This window comes from Oncorhynchus mykiss, chromosome 5 (assembly GCF_057628025.1).
Source record: "Oncorhynchus mykiss isolate SJ-2025 chromosome 5, ASM5762802v1, whole genome shotgun sequence".
Classification (NCBI taxonomy): Eukaryota; Metazoa; Chordata; class Actinopteri; order Salmoniformes; family Salmonidae; genus Oncorhynchus; species Oncorhynchus mykiss.
Window position 1 is genome coordinate 14,126,480 of NC_143026.1, and position 19,491 is coordinate 14,145,970.

The 19,491-nt window shown below is 41.3% G+C and overlaps 1 protein-coding gene across 1 annotated transcript; it reads right to left on the reverse strand.

The window, feature by feature from the left end:
- Positions 1-6,194: 6,194 nt before the first annotated feature.
- On the reverse strand, positions 6,195-11,756 carry tubb4ba (tubulin, beta 4B class IVba). Its single transcript, XM_021601756.3, has 4 exons — positions 10,177-11,756; positions 9,804-9,912; positions 7,595-7,705; positions 6,195-7,405 (listed from the first exon to the last, which is right to left on the reverse strand). Exons 1-4 carry the CDS (start codon positions 10,231-10,233, stop codon positions 6,345-6,347), a joined length of 1,338 nt encoding a protein of 445 aa, XP_021457431.1. The 5' UTR covers positions 10,234-11,756; the 3' UTR covers positions 6,195-6,344.
- Positions 11,757-19,491: the final 7,735 nt, after the last annotated feature.

The window sequence follows — 19,491 nt, forward strand, 5'->3', positions numbered from 1 at the left end:
GATTGGGCTCAACTCCATTTTATTCATTCCATTTGAGAACAGATTTCAATTCAATAATTGAATAAAAAAATGGCATTAAAAATCCTCATAAAAAAATCAATGCAACTTTTTGATCATGGAAAAGGAATTTCAAATGAATCTCCTGAACTGACTACAGTGAAATGGAAACAACCCCACAACCAGAAAAGCAAATGACCCAACAAGAAGAACACCAACACTGGCATTTGTGAGCAGTGGGCATCATTTTCCATCCTGGCCTCTCTCATTGGTGGAGATAATCCATAGTGCCGTTTCCATGGCGAGGTAGGAAGAGGGGGATGTAGGAGGGGAGGGGAGGGTGGGGGGTACTCTTTGGTCGTTGGCATTTGCATGCAGAGGGGGTGATGGTAAGCCCCATCTGTCCACCGGAACGCTTCCTAATTTATGTTAGCTGTTGTTGTCGTTGTTGTCACTGCTCTCCACATCCAACATCCCTTCCCATCTCTCTCTCCTTCTCTCTCTCCTCAGTGGTAGTGACAGCAAAGTAGCTCTGGCACTAAAAGAGCAATCCATCATCCGTTTAGAGCTCCACTTTGACACCATGAGCAGAACAGTGTGTGTGTTAACACTGGGAAGATTAAAACTAAGGGGCCTCAGGTGATTGGTGATCGCTAGAGAAATAGGAGACATCTGATGACAAATACAAATAGACTCCCACATCTGATACTGTCAAAAACAGAAAAGTAGTGGTCAAGGCTTAGCATGTTTGTAACCATTTCTGTAGCCTGATCCCAAATCTGTGTCATTTCAGCTCCTTGTGTGCCAAAGGAGTGGCAAGCAGTGGAATGATGGTACAAACAGACTGGTACCAAGACTACCATTTCTGCAGTTACCATGCATGAACCATCATTGCAGGTTGGATATTTTATACAGGGAAATTACTAGTTTGTTGTGATGCAGAAGAAAGATTTTGGAAGAACTTGTCAGGGATGTGTCTCATTAAGTATTTCAATGTGATGGTCATTGTATTGAACAGTGTGTCATCGAAACATGCTCAAGGCATGACCGCACATCATAAAAATGTTTTTAAAGAGTATCTGTTTTCTTTTTTCCAGTGAGAAGGTGACTTCAGCTTTAAACAACAGAGACTAAGGGCTCAATTCGATCTGTATCGCGACAGTTCAGCACTATAGCGAGATTGAAATTGAAGGACAATGTTCCCGCGTTTGCGGAGACTGCATTCACAGTAAACACTGCATACAGTACATTCGGAAAGTATTCAGACCCCTAGACTTTTCCACATTTAGTTCCATTGCAGCCTTATTCTAAAATGGATTAAACATATTTTCCCCCCTCATCAATCTACACACAATACTGCATAATGACAAAGGAAAAACAGGTTTTTAGACATTTTTGCACATTTATTAAAAATTAAAAACTTATATCACATTCACATAAGTATTCAGACCCTTTACTCAGTACTTTGTTAAAGCCCATTTGGTAGCGATTTCAGCCTAGAGTCTTCTTGGGTATGATGCTACAAGCTTGGCACACCTGTATTTGGGGAGTTTCTCACGTTCTTCTCTGCAGATCCTCTCAAGCTCTGTCAGGTTGGATGGGGAGCGTCGCTGCACAGCTATTTTCAGGTCTCCAGAGATGTTCGATCGTGTTCTAGTCAGGGCTCTGGCTGGGCCAATCAAGGACGTTCAGAGACTTGTCCCGAAGCCACTCCAGTGTTGTCTTGGCTGTGTGCTTAGGGTCGTTGTCCTGTTGGAAGGTGAACCTTCGCCCCAGTCTGAGGTCCTGAGTGCTCTGGAGCAGGTTTTCATCAAGGATCTCTCTGAACTTTGCTCCATTCTTCTTTTCCTCAATCCTGACTAGTCTCCCAATATCTGCCGCTAAAAAACATCCCCACAGCATGATTCTGCCACCACCATGCTTCACCGTAGGGATGGTGACAGGTTTCCTCTAGATGTGACGCTTGGCATTCATGTCAAAGAGTTCAATCTTGGTTTCATCAGACCAGAGAATCTTGTTTCTCATGGTCTAACCCAAGCGGGTTGTCATGTGTCTTTTACTGAGGACTGGTTTCCGTCTAGCCACTCTACCATAAAGGCCTGATTGGTGGAGTGCTGCAGAGATGGTTGTCCTTCTGGAAGGTTCTCCCATCTCCACAGAGGAACTCTGGAGCTCTGTCAGAGTGACCATCGGGATCTTGGTCACCTCCCTGACCGAGGCCCTTCTCCCCCATTGCTCAGTTTGGCCGGGCAGCCAGCTCTAGGAAGAGCCTTGGTGGTTCCAAACGTCTTCCATTTAATAATGATGGAGGCCACTGTGTTCTTGGGGACCTTCAATGCTGTAGACATTTTTTGGTACCCTTCCCCAGATCTGTGCTTTGACACAATCCTTTCTCTGAGCTCTATAGACAATTCCTTCAACCTCATGGCTTGGTTTTTGCTCTGACATGCACTGTCTGCTATGGGATCTTACATACAGTACCAGTCAAAAGTTTGGACACACTTACTCATTCCAGGGTTTTTCTTTATTTTTACTATTTTCTACATTGTAGAATAATAGTGAAGACTTCAAAAATATATTTCTATTTGAGATTCTTTAAAGTAGCCACCCTTTGCCTTGATGATTGCCAAGAGTGTGCAAAGCTTTCTCTCAACCAGCTTCACTTGGAATGCTTTTCCAAAATGTGCAGACGTGCAGTTGCAAACCATAGTCTGGCTTTTTTTATGGCGGTTTTGGAACAGTGGCTTCTTCCTTGCTGAGCGGCCTTTCAGGTCATGTCGATATAGGACTCGTTTTACTGTGGATATAGATACCTTTGCACCTGTTTCCTCCAGCATCTTCACAAGGTCCTTTGCTGTTGTTCTGGTATTGATTTTGATTTGATTTGATTTTGATTTTATTAGGATCTCTTTTAGTCCCCATTTGGACTAATCTTCCAAGAGTCCTTAACATTAAAATGCAATTTATAATACAAACACACTTTCACATATAACACAATAACAAACATACATAATACACTAGCATAATGACCCAATAAATACTCAATCTAAAATTTAAAAAAAGTATTATAATAATATTGATTCTTCATCTACTATAGTCCCACAACATTTCTATATACTATATTTAAATTGTTTTTAAATAATGTTTAAACTTATATATTGAAAGGTTTCTAGTTTGCTCAGTTAATTTATTCAATTTCTTTATTGCTCTAAATCGAAATGTTCTTTTGCCCATTTCTTTTTTCTGTCTGGATAACGCATAGATGGTGGACAATCTATTCCTAGTATTTACGGATTTTCACTTTTCGCACCAAAGTACGTTCATCTCTAGGAGACAGAACACGTCTCCTTCCTGAGCGGTATGATGGCTGCGTCATCCCATGGTGTTTATACTTGCGTACTATTGTTTGTACAGATGAACGTAGTACCTTCATGCATTTGGAAATTACTCCCAAGGATGAACTAGACTTGTGGAGGTCTACAATTCTTTATCTGAGGTCTTAGCGGATTTATTTTGATTTTCCCATGATGTCAAGCAAAGAGGCACTGAGTTTGAAGGTAGGCCTTGAAATACATCCACAGGTACACCTCCAATTGACTCATGATGTCAATTAGCCGATCAGAAGCTTCTAAAGCCATGACATAATTTTCTGGAATTTTCCAAGCTGTTTAAAGGCACAGTCAATTTAGTGTATGTAAACTTCTGACCCACTGGAATTGTGATACAGTGAATTATAAGTGAAATAATCTGTCTGTTAACAATTGTTGGAAAAATGACTTGTGTCATTTTGTGTCATGCACAAAGTAGATGTCCTAACCGACTTACTAACACTATAGTTTGTTAACAAGATATTTGTGGAGTGGTTGAAAAACAAGTTTTATTAACTCCAACCTAAAAGTGTATGTAAACTTCCGGCTTCAACTGTATATACTGTATTCTATTCTACTGCATTTAGTCAATGCCACGCCGACATTGCTCGTTCTAATATTTCTTCATTCCATTCTTTTACTTTTATATTTGTGTGTATTGTTGTGAATTGTTAGATACAACTGCACTGTTGGAGCTAGGAACACAAGCATTTCGCTACACCAGCAATAACATCTGCTAAATATGTGTATGTGACCAGTGGTGGAAAAAGTACCCAATTGTCATACTTGAGTGAAAGTAAAGATACCTTAATAGAAAATGACTCAAGTAAAAGTGAGTCACACAGTCACTATTACTTTAGTTAAAGTATTTGGTTTTAAATATACTTAAGTTTCAAAAGTAAAAGTATAAATAATTTCAAATTCCTTAAGCAAACCAGACGGCACAATTTTCTTCTTTTTTAAAATTACGGATAGCTAGGGGCACGCTCCAACCCTCAGACATAATTTACAAACCAAGCATGTGTTTAGTGTGTCCACCAGATCAGAGGCAGTAGGAATGACCAGGGATGTTCTCCTGATAAGTGTGTGGATTAGACCATTTTCCTGTCCTGCTAAGCATTCAAAATGTAACAAGCACTTTTGGGTGTCAGGGAAAATCTATGGAGTAAAAAGTGAATCATTTTCTTTAGGAATGTAGTGAAGTAAAAGTATAAAGTTGTTGAAAATATAAATAGTAAAGTAAAGTACAGATACCAAAAAAAACGACTTTCAAGTATTTTTACTTAAGTAATTTACATCCCTGTACGTGACCAATATCATGTGATTTGATTTAGAAAGCTGAGGCTGCATAGGTAGACTTTTGAAGGCAGAAGGATATGCAGATTTCACAGAAAATAAAGAAAATAAAACAGATTAAAAGAAAACTGATTATAAACAGCCCAATCATAAGAACCCTACCCATTAGTCAATGAAACTGTAGGAGAGATGCTATTCTATTCAATGTCTTCATTATTCACATTCTTGTCTGGAGTAGTTCGACATTGTGATGGCGCCATCTGCTGGATGTGGTCTCTACACTTCTTTGGGGCTGCTGCAGTCCAATTCTCTACTCTTCTCATAGAAATGTGCACTTGCTAACCCTACCGCAATGATTGATAAGGCATTGGATTGGTATGCTAGAGCAAGGGAGTTTCTTACCCCAGTCCATTTGCTGACACATGCCAGATCTTACAACGCCTGGATGGGAATTTTAAGTATCAGGTAACCACATATGTTACAGCAACCTGTCAGTCGATGAAATGGCACGCAAGCATTGGTTATTGCGTGCAACGTCCGAGCAGGGGAAACTATCCAAAATCTTGGGGCACGTTCCTCTGCCCAGGTGTGGCTGACGCATGCCAATCTTACAACGGCTGGATAGGTATTTTACTTATCTAACCACATATGTTATAGCAATGGTCGAGTTCGTTCGACGTGGCCTGGTGCCCCAGGTGGGCGGAGTTTGCGCATTTTAGACTATTCCATTGGTCTATAAGAGAAACCGCCATCCACTCGGGGCACTGGACCATGCAAAACGAACTCCACCAATCCGTCAGTCTGACACAGTCGATAACGTGGCACTCTACCTTCTTGCCTTTGTGCTGTTTTCTGTGCCCAATAATGTTTGTACCATGTTTTGTGCTGCTACCATGCTTCCATATTGTGTTTATATCATGTTATGTGGTGTTGCTGCCATGCTGTGTTATCATGTGTTGTTCCTACCATGTTGTCTTAGGTCTCTCTTTATGTCATTTGGGTTTTGTCCTATATTTTTAATTCCCCATCCCCACAGGAGGCTTTTTGCCTTTTGGTAGGCCATCATTGTAAATAAGAATTTGTTAACTGGCACTAACCTTAACCAAACCCTAACCCAACTTTAAACTATTCTGAAATTAAATATGATTTTGCCCTTCAGCCATGTCCACTTAGTCTTCCTCTATGCTTGGACAGATAAAAAGCAATTGGCAAAATACCTGGAAACAAATACTAGGCAAGTTTGACTGTTGAATAAATATGAAGGCTTACAAGTGGTAACAATTCCATATTTTTTTTAAAGTTAGTTATGCATAAATGAGCTAAAATCCACCCTCCAAATTAAATTAGCACTCAATTTTTCAAGACTCAGTCAAATTTTTTTGCAGGTGACTCATTCTATGGTTTTAGCCCTTTACAACCTTAAGTCACATTTCTATGTGGAAGTGGACCATTTGCAATGATTGTACCTAAAGTGTGTTGTATAATTGATTTGAACACTGAGATGGATTGACTTATAGAGTACAGGAGACAAAATGCTATCAAAGTTATGCCTTTAATAGAGATTTGGTTCAAAAGTTGGAATTTAACAGCTTGAGAAGGCCACAGTGAAAAGGGACAGACAAGACAAACAGGACACTGAAAAATGTCAGTAAGGCATGTGAAGTAAGTACACATGACACATCTTTACGCCAGCTCCTCCTCTCCTTCCTCCTCAAACTCTCCCTCCTCCTCGGCGGTGGCGTCCTGGTACTGCTGGTACTCAGACACCAGGTCGTTCATGTTGCTCTCAGCCTCAGTGAACTCCATCTCGTCCATACCCTCCCCGGTGTACCAATGGAGGAAGGCCTTACGACGGAACATGGCGGTGAACTGCTCGGAGATGCGCTTAAACAGCTCCTGGATGGCCGTGCTGTTGCCGATGAAGGTGGCGGCCATCTTGAGGCCGCGGGGAGGAATGTCGCAGACAGCGGTCTTGACGTTGTTGGGGATCCATTCGACAAAGTAGCTGCTGTTCTTGTTCTGGACGTTTAGCATCTGCTCATCCACCTCCTTCATGGACATGCGGCCCCTGAACACTGCAGCTACGGTGAGGTAACGGCCGTGACGTGGGTCGCAAGCTGCCATCATGTTCTTGGCATCAAACATCTGCTGGGTGAGCTCAGGCACAGTGAGGGCCCTGTACTGCTGGCTCCCCCTGCTGGTCAGGGGGGCGAAGCCCGGCATGAAGAAGTGGAGACGGGGGAAGGGCACCATGTTGACAGCCAGTTTACGGAGGTCAGCGTTGAGCTGGCCAGGGAAGCGCAAGCAAGTGGTGACCCCGCTCATGGTGGCTGACACCAGGTGGTTGAGGTCGCCATAGGTGGGCGTGGTAAGTTTAAGGGTACGGAAGCAGATGTCATACAGAGCCTCGTTGTCAATACAGTAGGTCTCGTCGGTGTTCTCTACTAGCTGGTGGACTGACAGGGTGGCATTGTAGGGCTCCACCACAGTGTCTGATACTTTGGGCGAGGGCACTACACTGAACGTGTTCATGATACGATCGGGGTACTCCTCACGGATTTTGCTGATGAGCAGGGTGCCCATGCCCGAGCCTGTGCCCCCGCCCAGGGAGTGGGTGAGCTGGAAACCCTGTAGACAGTCACAGCTCTCTGCCTCTTTCCTCACCACATCCAAAACAGAGTCCACCAGCTCTGCTCCCTCTGTGTAGTGGCCCTTGGCCCAGTTGTTTCCAGCTCCACTTTGGCCTGCAGACAAACAAAAGGGACCAGGTCTTTTGACAACATATAGTAATGCCCCAAATTAATACAATATCAATACAATATCCATTGTAGCAATATTAAGACGCTTCTTCCTTAGGATGTAGATTTCATGAATACAAGTTGTTGGATCAAATATCATTCTCAAAATCTCAAAAGCAGAAAGCCAGGGCTCACCGAAGACGAAGTTGTCTGGTCGGAAGATCTGTCCAAAGGGACCCGACCTCACAGAGTCCATTGTACCAGGCTCCAAGTCCACTAACACCGCACGGGGGACATACTTGCCTCCTGCAAAGCAAAAGAGAAACGTTTGAGGCATTGTATTGCCCACGAAACCATGAACGACCACCAAATGCATTGGTCACTAATTTTCTAATCAAGTTCACCCAGTGGTGTTACGTGCGGGAGCGCAATTATACTTTTTTTTACATTTTTTTAAATCATCATAATTTCTCAACGTTTGTACCGACAGATTTAATATCATTATTGAATATGCATAAAATTATTTATAATTATTCACGTTTTACCAGGGAAATGTCCAAACGGCATCTGCATGCTAATCATTTGATCTCAAATAGTTTAATAGGAATATGCGATTAGATCTTCTTGAATTACTGTTTCGGGAGCAAATTAGAGTATATGGTATTAAACTATTACCCTTGTATTTTGTTTCAATCAAAGCATAGGCAGGGCCAGATTAATGCAGGGGCTTACTGGTGCTGAAAATGTCTTTCCTAAATAAGGGAAAAAATAATAAATAAATAAATAAATATTACACACATATACACACACACACACACACTAAAAAATTAAGACACCCAGTAAAATACTACTTGAGTAAGAGTCTAAAATACTTCATACTTAAGTATCAAAAGTAAATGTAATTGCTAAAATACTTAAATATCAAAAATATAAATAATTTAAAATGTATTATATTAAGCAAACGCTCATTTTCTTGTTATTTTTCTTTCTTTGCAGTGTGCCAGGGGTACACTGCAACACTAAGATATAATTCCACCAGATCAGAGGCAGTAGGGACGACCAAGGATGTTCTCTTGATAGGCTCTCCAGAGGGTGGTGGTGCGGTCTGCACAACGCATCACTGGGGTCAAACTACCTTCCCTCCATGACACACCTACAGCACCCGATGTCACAGGAAGGCCAAAAAGATCATCAAGGACATCAACCACCCGAACCACTGCCTGTTCACAATGCTACCATCCAGAAGGCGAGGTCAGTACAGACCGAGAGACTGAAAAACAGCTTTCTCTCAAGGCCATCAGACTGCTAAACAGCAATCACTAACTCAGAGAAGCTGCTGTCTACATTGAGACCCAATCACCTGCCATTTTAATAAATGGATCAATAGTGACTTTATACAATGCACTCTAAATAATGCCACTTTAATAATGTTTACATATCTTACGTTACTCATATATACTGTATTTTATATCATCTATTGCCCCTTGCCTATGCTGCTCGGCAATCGCTCATCCATATACTTACATATTCTCATTCACCCCTTTAGATGTGTGTATTAGGTAGTTGTTAGATATTACTGCTCTGTCTGAACTAGAAGCACAAGTATTTCGCTACACTCCATTAACATCTGCTAACCATGTGTATGTGACAAATAAAATGTAATATATGCACGAATTTAACCATTTTCCTGTCCTGCTAAGCATTCAAAATGTAACAAATACTTTTGGATGTCAGGGAAAATGTATGGAGTAAAAAGTACATCATTTTCGTTAGGAATGTAGAGAAGTAAAAGTTGTGAAAAATATAAATAGTAAAGTAAAGTACAGATACCCCCAAAAAACTACTTAATTAGTACACCACTGAAAATAGGCATACTACTCATTATGCGATCTTACAAGACACTCGGACAGCGTCGTACATGAGTCCCAAGTCCATAACAAACTGTTGAGGACAACCTCTCGTAGTTCTGTCTGTGGAGTTGTTATTAGGTGGGATTTGGTCAGCTCAAAGTGTGCGCAGAGCGCTTCGAAGTTGGACCAGTAAAGAGCTCGCCACCCAGCGCGTTCCCATACGCGGCCTAGTTTTGGTTATTTTTGTGGTAATTTAGTATTATAACGACCCTGGGTTTATAAGTACGGATATCGACTCTACCGCTTGAGCATGATTTTGCAGCACGGCCGATAGCGGGCTAGAAGGTCGAGGGTTCGAGACAGGCAGGGGGTCTGTTTCTTACAGTATAATATATTCATTATTTATCAGAATACATTTTCCAAAAATATTTTTACCAGCTTCGTGTAGGCCCCTATTCTCAAATTGAAAAAATGTGATCTAGCAGCACTTACAACCCTATTTTGTTTAAATGACTAGAGAATATATAGAACTAGTAGGCTAATAGAGGACCTACCCGTGGCTTCATTGTAATACACATTAATTCTCTCCAGCTGAAGGTCACTGTCCCCATGGTATGTGCCAGTGGGGTCGATGCCATGTTCGTCACTAATCACTTCCCAGAACTAGAGGAAAGAAATGGAACAGGTGTTAGCTCCAACTCACATCCCATAGCCATCCCAAAAGATATGCCAGCGAAGCAATTTGCAGGGAATGAATCAAATACAGAGCAATTACAATACAGAAAACGTGCGTATGTAGCCTAATAGTAGTAGCCTAGCTAGATCATTTATTTAGAACTAACATTAGATAGATAAATTACAGACAATGCAAGGCTCTACGTTACTGAGCTTTAATGAAGGGTGAAATAGTCTGAAAGTTGAACCAACCTTTGCTCCAATTTGGTTGCCGCACTGGCCAGCCTGCAAATGCACAATTTCCCTCATTTTGAGTGAATTATTATTTTATTTTTTTAAACAGGTGAAGTATAACTGCCGCTGTCGGATACACTCTGAAACAAGAAAGAAGTATACGCGATTCAAAATCGGAGGACTGATTTATAATCAGTGGCAACGGAAGATTATGAATGCTATTGGTTTAAACACCCGTCAATCATAGTACAACTCTATTTCATTGGATAACAAAAGTTGATTCCTAGTTTTGATTGGCTCTCACGATATAGTAACCTGTTGTCAATGGTTACAGAAATGGAAACATTGGAGAGTCGCTGGGACACTTTGGGCTCTTTATGTTCGTGGACTTTGGGGATACTTTTGTATTCTTTGTAACTAGGAAAGCTTGCAGGTGGTATCATTGAATGCGAAGCTGGCCAACAAGGTTTATTGCTACACACAAAATGTAACCAAACAGCACTCAAGATTTACATTTTAATGTAAAAACATGTTAAAAGTTTGATAAGGCTGCCTCCATTTCTTCACTTTTGAAACAATGCATTACATGAAACTAATGCTTGCTAGGTATAAAACTATAAGAAGGTCATAGCAATTCATCATGGGATATGTTTGAAAAGAAAATATAATTTATGACTGGAATGACATTTAAATTGTGCCAGATATTATCTTTGTATTACCTGCAAATACATTGTGAAGTAAAAAATAGTAAAGGGGCTATAAAAAAATAAATAATTGAGTCATCAATAGGCTAAACTTATTGACATTAGTGGCTGCATTGATGAAATAAGAAGAGCAACAATAATGATTGAAAAAACATTCAAGTCCACTTGCATATATAATAATAATCATACATTTTATTTGTAATATGCTTTTGTTTTATTTCATATCAGAATTTCCCTAGTAGTTTTAAGACCAGTTATTTTCTATCATTCTCTAAACATTGCGTACAGGCTGCATCAAGTTAACACCCTCAAAGCACTTTTACTGCCATTGAGAGAGATAGAGAGAGATGTGAATAACACAATGGCAATATATTGCTAATAGTAGACCTGGAAAACATTAGATTAACAAAACATGACTAAAATGTTCATCATTGGGAAATAACTGAGGGTTCCTGAGGCCAATGCTGTCCCAATATCCAGTGGAATGTGATTTAGGCTATGAAGTATTTGTTTTGTTTGGAGAGAGCTGATGGCGACCATGGTGATAGTCATGGTGATGACAGCTATGGAGGAGGTTTGCGTTGACTTTGGACAGAGTCCACCCGGCATAATAACTTGACATGCAGTATTGAAGTTCTTTACTTTTTACAACAACTTTCCAAATAAACTATGAATCATCAAGGTAGTTTAGTTTCACTGGAGAATGATTTTCTATGCCCACAGTCTATAAATGTATAAGTAATTTGTATGCAACTCAGACACATCAAGTTTATTAGATATACATTTGTAATTCAAGCAATGGAGATTTCCAGTGGATATGAATGAACTACAATACAGCTAAAGTAACCCATTATTTTTGTATTTTACCTTTATTTAACTAGGCAAGTCAGTTAAGAACAAATTCTTATTTGCAATGACGGCCTAGGAACAGTGGGTTAACTGCCTTGTTCAGGGGAAGAACGACATATTTTTAAATTGTCAGCTCAGGGATTTGATCCAGCATCCTTTCAGTTACTGGCCCAACGCTCTAACCACTAGGCTACCTGCCTAGTGATGCAGCTACCTGCAGGCTACCTGCTGCCTGCCTAGTATTAGCGATGCTTGACCATCTCACATTTCTCTTCTTCCTTTAGGTATTTACTTCCTATCAAAAAGACACCCGTATGACCACGGCTATGCTAACAAGGAGTGCAGGGATTGACCATTGTGATGCAGCTCCAGAATGCACACAGTAAAAGCACTTTCAAGGGGTGGAGGAGAACATTTTCCAAAACGAGGACATGGGAAAATTGACTTGCCGTCCTTTGTTTCTATTCCAGGATGTTTCTATTGTCCTCATTTAACCAGACTTCCTTTGAGTCACCACTTTTTGTTGATGTTTAACCCATATTTTACCAGGGTTTTTATTATGAATAAATAAATACATTCACCACTACAGAAGGTCAGTGAGATGAACACAGTTGAATTCAGTAGCTTGGCTTAAACCTCACTACTGAATGTTGTGGTGGTAGAACATTTTGGCAAGACTGCAACAGGAATACCTTCTATATTAATCTTCACACCATATGTATGGGTACCTCATTTCATTGGTGAGAACAATACTGCCTTTATAAAGCACTTTAAAATGTTAGAGGTTTGAAGGGCCTTCGCTCCACTAGGAGTTGAAAAATAATACATTAAGTATATAACTCTTTGTACTTATGTCTCAAAGTACTTTAAACCGTATCCAGCACAATACTACATAAGGAGGACCTCCCTGAAAGTGATTACTATTTAGTGTGGCATACTTCACATTTCACTGGCCTGAGACTTTCATCGACAACCCTTGTTGGAGTACTGGTGCACTAGTGATTTCTAAGCAAATAATTATCCCAGATACTGGACTACCGGACAACTGCTGAGCACTCTAGTACAAAATGGCTGCTAATCACCAAGTTGGCTGCTATACACATTGGAGGTGGGTGGGGTGAGTGACCCACACAATGTAAATCAGTGGTTCCCAACCAGGGGTACTTGGCCTATGCACAGAGGGTACTTGAGAAGACTCATGAGACCATAGAGTAGAATGGACTTGAGGGCGTACTTCAGGGGTACACAGGGCAGAGCAAAATTCAGTTGGTGGTATAGTAACCGAAAAAGGTTAGGAACCACTGCTGTAAAGTACTTGTAGCGGTGAAAAAGTTGAAGACATTTAAATAGAATCCCTTACTATCACAATGACTAGAACCTGAACCACCCCTTCAGACAATCCCCTCTTTCCCCAACACAGTTTTATTGAGCTAAGGATCCATACCACTATTAGCTGGCGAGCTAATTGTAAACGCAGAGAGATCCCCTAGGCAACCCCCGGAGGTCCCAGTGCTGTGTTGTACATGTCGGTTCTGCTGTGTCATTTGGTTTCCCCTCAAGGCAGAAGCGTAGTGTGAGGCAGCACTTACATTATTCAGAGCTAACATGAGATGGGTGTGTGCGTACTTGTGCGTGTGTGTGAGGGAGAGCAGGTGCGGAGGAGACCTAAGCAGGCGCATCACAGCATCAGATGAAAGAAGGGAAGAGAAACCTGTCCTGGCAAGAGGTAATAAAGTAATTGAAGGCATTATATGCCACATGTTCGCATGCTTGGATGGAAGTGAACTTGTCAACTCATCTGATATGGGTAGGTTGTTATCAACTCATCTGATATGGGTAAGTTGTCATCAACTCATCTGATATGGGTAAGTTGTCATCAACTCATCTGATATGGGTAGGTTGTTGTCAACTCATCTGATATGGGTAGGGTTGTTATCAACTCATCTGATATGGGTAGGTTGTTGTCAACCAGTGGAGGCTGCAGAGGGGAGGAAAGCTCATAAAAATGTCTGGAATGGAGTCAATGCAATGGTGTCAAACATGTGGTTTCCATGTGGTTGATACCGTTCCATTGACTCTATTCGAGCTATTATAATAAGCCGTCCTTTCCTCAGCAGCCTCCACTGTTGTCAACTCATCTGATATGGGTAGGTTGTTGTCAACTCATCTGATATGGGTAAGTTGTCATCAACTCATCTGATATGGGTAGGTTGTTTTCAACTCATCTGATATGGGTAGGTTGTTGTCAACTCATCTGATATGGGTAAGTTGTCATCAACTCATCTGATATGGGTAGGGTTGTTGTCAACTCATCTGATATGGGTAAGTTGTCATCAACTCATCTGATATGGGTAGGTTGTTGTCAACTCATCTGATATGGGTAGGTTGTTGTCAACTCATCTGATATGGGTAGGGTGGTTGTCAACTCATCTGATATGGGTAGGTTGTTGTCAACTCATCTGATATGGGTAGGGTTGTTATCAACTCATCTGATATGGGTAGGGTTGTTGTCAACTCATCTGATATGGGTAAGTTGTCATCAACTCATCTGATATGGGTAAGTTGTCATCAACTCATCTGATATGGGTAGGTTGTTGTCAACTCATCTGATATGGGTAGGTTGTTGTCAACTCATCTGATATGGGTAGGGTTGTTGTCAACTCATCTGATATGGGTAGGTTTGTTGTCAACTCATCTGATATGGGTAGGGTGGTTGTCAACTCAACTGATAAGGGTAGGATGTAGTCAACTCATCTGAGAAGGGTAGGGTTGACAACCTGGTACAAGAGCTGCTGAAAGACAGTACACTCAGATTATCACACACGCACACACACACACGCACACACACACACACACACACACGCCAACCTGAAGATAAGTAATTTAGCAGTAACTTCCCTGTAAATGTCTATTAATTTATCCAGATGTTTATGTTTCGAAGTTGACCATATTCATGTATAGTCATCCTCTTCAGGGATGGGTATGTTACTTTCTGAATGTAATCCGTCACTAGTTACATTACCGATTACAATTTTGGACAGGTAACTTTAGCTTATTACATATAGCTGATTACATGTAACTGATTACATGTAGCTGATTACATGTAACTGATTACATATAGCTGTGTCACGCCCTGGTCGAAGTATTTTGTGTTTATTTTCATTTATTTGGTCAGGCCAGGGTGTGGCATGGGTTTTTGTATGTGGTGTGTTGGGTTTGTAGCTTAGTGGGGTGTTCTAGTGAAGTCTATGGCTGTCTGAAGTGGTTCTCAATCAGAGGCAGGTGTTTATCGTTGTCTCTGATTGGGAACCATATTTAGGCAGCCATATTCTTTGGGTGTTTTGTGGGTGATTGTCCTTAGTGTCATTATGTCCGTGTTCCGTGTTTATGAGCACGAGAATTAGGCTGTTTTGGTTTTCGTTACATTTATTGTTTTGTAGTTTTTGTATTGATTCGTGTTTACGTTGTGTTATTAAACATGGATCGAAATCTACACGCTGCATTTTGGTCCGACTCTCCTTCACATACAGAAAACCGTTACCAGCTGATTACATGGGCTTATTACATATAGCTGATTACATGTAACTGATTACATGTGCTTAATACATATAGCTGATTACATGTAACTGATTACATGTGCTTATTACATATAGCTGATTACATGTAACTGATTACATGTAGCTGATTACATGTGCTTAATACATATAGCTGATTACATGTAACTGATTACATGTAGCTGATTACATATAGCTGATTACATGTAACTGATTACATGTAGCTGATTACATGTGCTTATTACATATAGCTGATTACATGTAGCTGATTACATGTGCTTATTACATATAGCTGATTACATGTAACTGATTACATATAGCTGATTACATGTAGCTGATTACATATAGCTGATTACATGTGCTTATTACATATAGCTGATTACATGTGCTTATTACATATAGCTGATTACATGTGCTTATTACATATAGCTGATTACATGTGCTTATTACATATAGCTGATTACATGTGCTTATTACATATAGCTGATTACATGTGCTTATTACATATAGCTGATTACATGTGCTTATTACATATAGCTGATTACATGTGCTTATTACATATAGCTGATTACATGTGCTTATTACATATAGCTGATTACATGTAGCTGATTACATATAGCTGATTACATGTGCTTATTACATATAGCTGATTACATGTGCTTATTACATATAGCTGATTACATGTGCTTATTACATATAGCTGATTACATGTGCTTATTACATATAGCTGATTACATGTAGCTGATTACATATAGCTGATTACATGTGCTTATTACATATAGCTGATTACATGTGCTTATTACATATAGCTGATTACATGTGCTTATTACATATAGCTGATTACATGTGCTTATTACATATAGCTGATTACATGTGCTTATTACATATAGCTGATTACTCAGTTACTCCCCAGCCCTCATCCTCTTGTATTATACTGTACACATATTAGCATGTATTATGTATTATCATGCAGACTTTTTAAACAAAAGGACCAAAGAAGGGTCTCTAACCAAGATAATGTTACGGTGAGGGTCTGAGACTAGTCACAAGAGAATGGCCTGCAGTGCAGACAATACTGCCAATGAGAAAGAGAGAGAGAGAGAAAGAGACAAGCGGGAAACATTTGTTGAAATTACGTAATTGCAACATGAAACTGGTTGAAATGACATAATTGTGTAATTTTTAACCAGTTTTTACCAGTTTTGCCCACCAGGAGAGTGAGGGAGAGAGAAAGAGATAGCGAACGTAAAAGAGAAGGGGGGGAATGAGAGAAAGAGAGAGGTTATCAATAATGTAAGCCTAGAGTGCTTTACGCTGTCCAACTGGCTCCACCACCCAGTGTTTGTGTGTGTGTGTGTGTGTGTGCAGGTCTTTAAAGCTCACTGGTATCGGCTGTTTCCATAGAGTTGTTTTTGTTTTGTCAGTCAGAGGGGAGCTTTTGTTCCCACCAAAGTAATTTCCTCTGGGGATCACCCACAATAGGGGAGAAAGAGAACAGGGTTGGAACACCTGCGCGCACGCACGTCAACACACACGCCCACACATGCACACACATAACACTCTAGCACAACTTTTCACACATGCACACACATACCACTCTAGCACAACTTTTCACACATGCACACACATACCACTCTAGCACACACAATACCACTCTAGCACACACATACCACTCTAGCACACACACACCACTCTAGCACACACATACCACTCTAGCACACACATACCACTCTAGCACACACTTACCACTCTAGCACACACTTACCACTCTAGCACACACATACCACTCTAGCACACACATACCACTCTAGCACACACATACCACTAGCACACACATACCACTCTAGCACACACATACCACTCTAGCACACACATACCACTCTAGCACACACATACCACTCTAGCACACACATACCACTCTAGCACACACATACCACTCTAGCTCAACTTTTCACACATGCACACACATACCACTCTAGCACACACATACCACTCTAGCACAACTTTTCACTCTAGCACACACATACCACTCTAGCACACACATACCACTCTAGCACACACATACCACTCTAGCACACACACACCACTCTAGCACACACACACCACTCTAGCACACACACACCACTCTAGCACACACACACCACTCTAGCACACACACACCACTCTAGCACACACACACCACTCTAGCACAACTTTTCACAGATGCACACATACCACTCTAGCACACACATACCACTCTAGCACACACTTACCACTCTAGCACACACTTACCACTCTAGCACACACTTACCACTCTAGCACACACATACCACTCTAGCACAAACATACCACTCTAGCACACACATACCACTAGCACACACATACCACTCTAGCACACACATACCACTCTAGCACACACATACCACTCTAGCACACACATACCACTCTAGCACACACATACCACTCTATCACACACATACCACTCTAGCACACACATACCACTCTAGCACACCCATACCACTCTAGCACAACTTTTCACTCTAGCACACACATACCACTCTAGCACACACATACCACTCTAGCACACACATACCACTCTAGCACACACATACCACTCTAGCACAACTTTTCACTCTAGCACACACATACCACTCTAGCACACACATACCACTCTAGCACACACATACCACTCTAGCACACACACACCACTCTAGCACACACACACCACTCTAGCACACACACACCACTCTAGCACACACACACCACTCTAGCACACACACACCACTCTAGCACACACACACCACTCTAGCACAACTTTTCACAGATGCACACATACCACTCTAGCACACACATACCACTCTAGCACACACTTACCACTCTAGCACACACTTACCACTCTAGCACACACTTACCACTCTAGCACACACATACCACTCTAGCACAAACATACCACTCTAGCACACACATACCACTAGCACACACATACCACTCTAGCACACACATACCACTCTAGCACACACATACCACTCTAGCACACACATACCACTCTAGCACACACATACCACTCTATCACACACATACCACTCTAGCACACACATACCACTCTAGCACACCCATACCACTCTAGCACAACTTTTCACTCTAGCACACACATACCACTCTAGCACACACATACCACTCTAGCACACACATACCACTCTAGCACACACACACCACTCTAGCACACACACACCACTCTAGCACACACACACCACTCTAGCACACACACACCACTCTAGCACACACTTACCACTCTAGCACACACATACCACTCTAGCACACACATACCACTCTAGCGCAACTTTTCACACATGCACACACATACCACTCTAGCACACCCATACCACTCTAGCACAACTTTTCACTCTAGCACACACATACCACTCTAGCACACACATACCACTCTAGCACACACATACAACTCTAGCACACACACACCACTCTAGCACACACACACCACTCTAGCACACACACACCACTCTAGCACACACACACCACTCTAGCACACACTTACCACTCTAGCACACACATACCACTCTAGCACACACATACCACTCTAGCACACACACACCACTCTAGCACACACACACCACTCTAGCACACACACACCACTCTAGCACACACATACCACTCTAGCACACACATACCACTCTAGCACACACATACCACTCTAGCACACACATACCACTCTAGCACACACATACCACTCTAGCACACACATACCACTCTAGCACACACACACCACTCTAGCACACACATACCACTCTAGCACAACTTTTCTAACCATCATGTTCTAAGTACTTAAATGTTTTATACTTGAAAAGCTGTTTAGATTATCCATGTATATTAATTACAGCAAAGTATGTGTTAGTTATGCAGCAGTTGAGATTTAAATGTGACTCTTTATCCTCCTGTTTTATTTCCTAATTAGTCAAGTGACCTGCCCGGCATTCCACAGTGTTCGTTACGGGTGGGATGTGTGTGTGTGCTGCTTGTGTGTGCTGTCTGTGAGTTAAACAAAAATAGCCAACTGTCAAACTTACTTAACTCACATTTTAAAAAAAACTGTGCCCAATCCGGTTGCCCCTGAGCTGTCAGGGGAGGACCAATCATCACATTGCCCGCCAAGCTTGACTTACATTTCTGGCGGGCCAACGGAGCACCAGATACAGAACAGCTGGAGGCATTTTAGAGCGGGTCTCACCCTC